At 39.5% G+C, this 5,001-nt stretch overlaps 1 protein-coding gene across 4 annotated transcripts in view; it reads right to left on the bottom strand.

Annotated features, from left to right (window-relative positions):
* Window positions 1-5,001, bottom strand: part of SMG7 (SMG7 nonsense mediated mRNA decay factor) — a 33,652-nt gene that overhangs the window by 21,376 nt on the left and 7,275 nt on the right. For all 4 annotated transcript variants that reach the window (XM_010163797.2, XM_010163798.2, XM_010163800.2 and 1 more), the window contains exons 5-8: window positions 4,510-4,581; window positions 3,620-3,770; window positions 3,135-3,270; window positions 533-695 (exon numbers count right to left, since the gene is read on the bottom strand). In XM_010163797.2, coding sequence (XP_010162099.1) covers window positions 533-695; window positions 3,135-3,270; window positions 3,620-3,770; window positions 4,510-4,581 — 522 coding nt within the window. The remainder of the gene's footprint in view (window positions 1-532; window positions 696-3,134; window positions 3,271-3,619; window positions 3,771-4,509; window positions 4,582-5,001) is intronic.

Below are 5,001 nucleotides of genomic sequence, written 5' to 3'. Positions count from 1 at the left end.
GGTTGCACAGGAAAGTGTCCAGGTGGGTTTGAACATCTCCAGAGATGGAGACTCCACACCCTCCCTGGGCAGCCTGTCCCAGGGCTCCAACACCCTCACAAGAAAGAAGTTTTTCCTGAAGTTTGTCTGGAACTTCTGCTGTTCCAGTTTGTGCCCTTTGCCTCTTGTCCTGTCACTGGGCACCACCAAAAAGAGCCCAGACCCATCCATTTGGCCCCCACATTTCAGGTGTTATGCTTCCTCTTGTGTTTTTCTGTTTAAGTCAAAAAATTCCTTCAGAATGAGGAAAAAGATGCAGAGTTCTGTAAGGGTTAAAAAGGAGTAAGTCCACGGCACATAAATCCAGTGTTAGTCAGCCCAGTGTTATGTCAGTTAGACATTAACTACCCTACACAACTACCTTCTCCTAATTTTCTTCTGTACTGTTCATTCTCATCACTTACCTCACACAGCCATTTAAATGCTGACAGCACAACAGATTCCATATAAAAACGAAAGAGAAATGCAAAAATCAATTAGTTTTCATACTTACTGAAGAGAGCCAGTAGCTGTGTCCAGCAGAGTTGCTCATCCTGGCTGTAGCTGTGCTGCTCTGTTTCATTGCTGAAGTCTCGCAGGTGATGTAGTTGAAACAGATTGATAACAGTAATATGTACTAACTGCTGAGAATTGAAGGCCTTTTGGAATAACAACCTCTGCAACAAAGACACATGTATGATGTATGTATGGTTTTATGGTAAAGCACACACTTGAAAGGATCAGTAGTCGCTACCTCACTGCTTGACTCATGTTTCTGCCCTTAAGATGACATTCATTCTAGATTTTATTTTATTTTATTTTCAGGTCATCCCTATCAGCACAGCACTGGACTTCCCAGGAGGACAGGGGTAGGTGCCCACTGTGAAGCTCAAGGTTTCTGCTCATACACCAACTCAAACACACAACAAATCAACACCACCTTGGCTATGGTTCTCTTTCATTGCATATATTTAATGCAAGGATTGCAGAGGTGTGTATATCCACTGTGTTCTTCAGTTTCTTGAAGAAACAGCATGGAAAAGGTGACTTTTTTTAAAACAAACCCACCTCAGGATGACCTAACTACTGTGTGGTTATGTATTAAAGAGTAATTCCACACCTGACTTCATGGGTCATGGAATGCCATGGTGGATTAAAACACCGTGAGCTATTTACAAATGCATTTCAGTAACTATGCTGTAAAATACACCTTTCTCAGAACAGGAAAAGAAACTTTAATGCAGTTTTGGAGCATTGTGGGGGGGAAAAAAAATAAGGAGATATCCTAAACCACAACCAACTTCTTATCTTCAGACACAATAGTCAGGGAGGTAAGTGGATTAAAACTTTAATGCTTTTTTGAGCACTATAAAAAAAAAAAATGATATCCTAAACCACAAACAACTTCTAATCTTCAGACACAACAGTCAGGGAGGCAAGTGGATTAACCAGTGTAAGCACCAGGAAAAGGTTTTAGCTCCATGTTCAACCTTGATTTTTAGTTAAGGGCATGAAGCACTCTACAGCCAACACCTCGAACTGGCAGAGCTGTCAGCAGCAGAATCGTGGCCCTGGCTGAACACTCCTAACCCTACAACTGTTCTCATTCAGAGGAAAAATCAGCCACACAGTTAAAGTGATTATCCACCATCCAGCCAATTTCACATCCACATTCAACCCATTTAAATCAGAAGAGTTGCTCTCTAGTAATTTAAGCCTTATATTGCATAATATAAACAAAATAGTAATCTAAGCAACAATGCAGGGCTCAATTAGCTCTCTTTTAACACCCTGGATCAGTTCAGAAAAATAAGACTGTTCCACATGCCTGAGCAATGCTCATAATTATTGACTAGAAGCACTGTGGAAAAAGCAGTATTTGTTCAACAGCCAACATCACACACAGAAAGAGAGATACAATTATTTAATTTTGAAGCATAACTAACTCCCAGCGTTCAAGCAGCTCTCATTCAAAGTTCATACAATTCACAACTTTTGTGTGGGTTTTTTTTGTTTGTTTGTTTGTTTGTTTTATTTTAAGGAATGTTTGGACCTAGCACCAGCAGCCCAATTCAAAGCAGAAAATGCAAACAGGCATTGTAAGGAACATTTGCAATTCTTTATATTGCTAAGCCCACCTCCTCCTCATTTGGAAAAGCATCTACTACATTTGCTCTGTTGAATGTATCCATACTACCTGCCCATTTTCCACAAATGAAGACACTGAAGCAGAGCAGTTTCCAAAAAGCATCTAACAGTTTATATAATGTCCACTTTGAAATTGTACTACCTTACAAAATTCTCTTTGTTTCAATCTTTGCTATATCGTCCAACTTAATGAGCTGGCTAGATAATTAGAATGGTTTGGATTGGGAGGGACCTTAAAGATCATCCAGTCCCAACCCCCCTGCCATCAGCAGGGACACCTTCCACTAGACCAGGTTGCTCAAAGCCTCATCCAACCTGGTCTTCAACACTTCCAGGGAGGGGGCATCTACAACTTCCTTGGGCAACCTGTTCCAGTGTCTGACCACCCTCACAGTGAAGAACTTCTTCCTCAGATCTAATCAGATCTAATAGGTACTCCTGGATTTTCCAGCAGAAACGTGTTCTGAGTAGTTCTAGTCTACACAGAAATTAAGGTGGTACTGGAACATCATTTTTAAAGGCAAACCACTGACAGGAGAGGCAAGTTGTCTGAGGAAGATTAAAAGCAGCCTTAATAACCAGTGGGAGTGAATGAATGCCATCCAAAAATGAAGCTCTCAAAACTCCTCAGGTAACTGAGCCAAGAATTCCCAGATGAATGAAGTGTTTTTCACAGGTATCCAAGAATCACCCAGGTTAAAGAGCAGAAAATCAAGTCTAGTCATTGATTTCTCCTGTATTTCCACCAATAATGCAGCATATGTCCAATGGAAAAAAAAATAATCCTGCTATTTGCAGAAATCAACAGAACTATCCAGTGTTCCCTACAATGCAAACCTCCCATAACTGGCTACTTGAGCTTCCTGTATTTGAGCACATGAAAAAGTTATTATTGGACTGTAATGTCAGAACTCAGCTGCTAAAAATACTCTCCTCAATACACTAATTAATATGTTGTTAGAACTAACCTTGAACTGCTCTTCCAGCTTTTCTCGAAGAGGGCTCAGCTTCTCCAAGCTCTTACTCAGGTACACATGGCCATGGAATTTAATAAACGCCTTGATGAAGTCAGACACGCTCCATCGAGTCTTCACCTCATCACGACTGCATTCAGAACACAAATATGTGTCTTCAGTCTTTGGAATCAGACACAGCTGCATGTAACACTACAAACTTTTTCTATGGAGTTCAAGATAAGAGGAATGTTTGTGCAAAGCTGCTTTTTCATGTTGGTACAACATGATTATTTCCCACGTTCATTATTCACACGCAGGAGCACCCTAGACACAAACTTTTCTTTATTCCATACATGTGTAAGGATGCTCTGACTGGATGGGGGCCAAGGAACTTCTGTTTCTACTACCAAATATGAATAAATTCTGGCAAGGGAGGTAGATTTGGAAGAACTCTCCTCTATCTTATCTGAGCAGAAATACATTATGCTTAGATTTACCTTTCCAGTGCTTTAGAAAGTGCTTTTTGTAGGTTAGTGGAGGCAGCTGGGAAAGGAAACTTCACAGCAATGCTTCTGCAGTAGTAGAAAATTGTGGTCAAGTGGTCTCCTTTGGAGGAAGCTAGGATAGCCAACTGATTATAAGGCTGACCTAAGGGAGAAAAAGACAAGTGGTCCAACAAGTTGTCAGGGACTGAAGTGTGCCAGGTATCAGCCTAAGTATGGTCACCCTAAAAGGAAGCACAAAGTCCTAAATTCTTCAGCATACAAGGTTCAGATTTATCTGCTGACCCTTTTACTCCAACCTCCTACCAGTACCACGCAAATTAAAAAGCTTCCAAACTTGCAGTACATTTTTTTTCTTCTTTGTTGTTGCTGGGGTTTTTTGTGGGCTTTTTTCTTTTTTTTAAAAACATTTTTCAAAATTGGACAACAAGTATGGTGTAAAAAGCTAGATTACTGAACTAAAGAAGCTCTTAACTTGCATGAGCAACTTGAGAAGTCCAGTTTTAACTACTAAACTTTACAAACTGGCATGTGAACAAGCAATAAAAGAAAAAAAATGTTGCTAGTAGGCAAGTTTTCATTAATTGTACTTGATAACATATGAATATAACACAGTATAATGTGGCAGTCGTGAAGCCTTGGAGTGAAGCTGTCCATTAACTTCTTTTTTTAAATATTCACAAAAAGGAGACAAGTGACACAGATCAAGCAAAGACCTATTATCTAAATGATTTATCAGTGGGTCAGGTTTTATTGCATAATTGTTTGGGGTATTTGGAGAGGAAGTTTTATATAAAATCCCAAGTTTCCAATTACTACACAAGAAAAGCAGTAGCCCAAATCTTCTTTTGGAATTATAAACCTAAAAGGTATCCCTGACTCACCATTAGAAGGGACAAGCTGAGCTGCATGTCTGTAGTAAGACTCTGCCTGGCTGGTCTGATTCCTATAGCGAGCTAAGAAAACAACAACAACAAAAAAAAAAAAAACAAGTTGAGACAAAAAATTCAACTAACCTGCAATTGCTTTAATACAACCCAGTTTACCTGAAGAGCATTTTGTTATTATTTTAGAAATAAGAATCAGAAGAACATGCCATCATCAGAAGAACATACAATTACACCAAGCAGCATAAAGATTCAAACTGCTGAATTTTAAGGTGGCTGTTTTTCCCCAGATCTTATTGTCACATCTTACCAGTTCTTACATAGAGAGATGTTGTGCTAACAGCATCATGTTCAGACAGCTAGAAATACTTTTTATACTTCTTTGCACAATCAGCAACTAGGTCTACTTTTAGTTTATTACAAAAGCAACTGCAGATTCCTGTGAAAAGAGAACTTCCTCCACACATAGGTCTACTCTCATCAACAAAG

The sequence above is a fragment of the Antrostomus carolinensis genome, unplaced genomic scaffold, assembly GCF_000700745.2.
Source record: "Antrostomus carolinensis isolate BGI_N321 unplaced genomic scaffold, ASM70074v2 scaffold32922, whole genome shotgun sequence".
Lineage (NCBI taxonomy): Eukaryota > Metazoa > Chordata > Aves > Caprimulgiformes > Caprimulgidae > Antrostomus > Antrostomus carolinensis.
The sequence above is the reverse complement of the archived record's forward strand: the minus strand, read 5'-3'. Positions and strand labels throughout refer to the sequence as shown.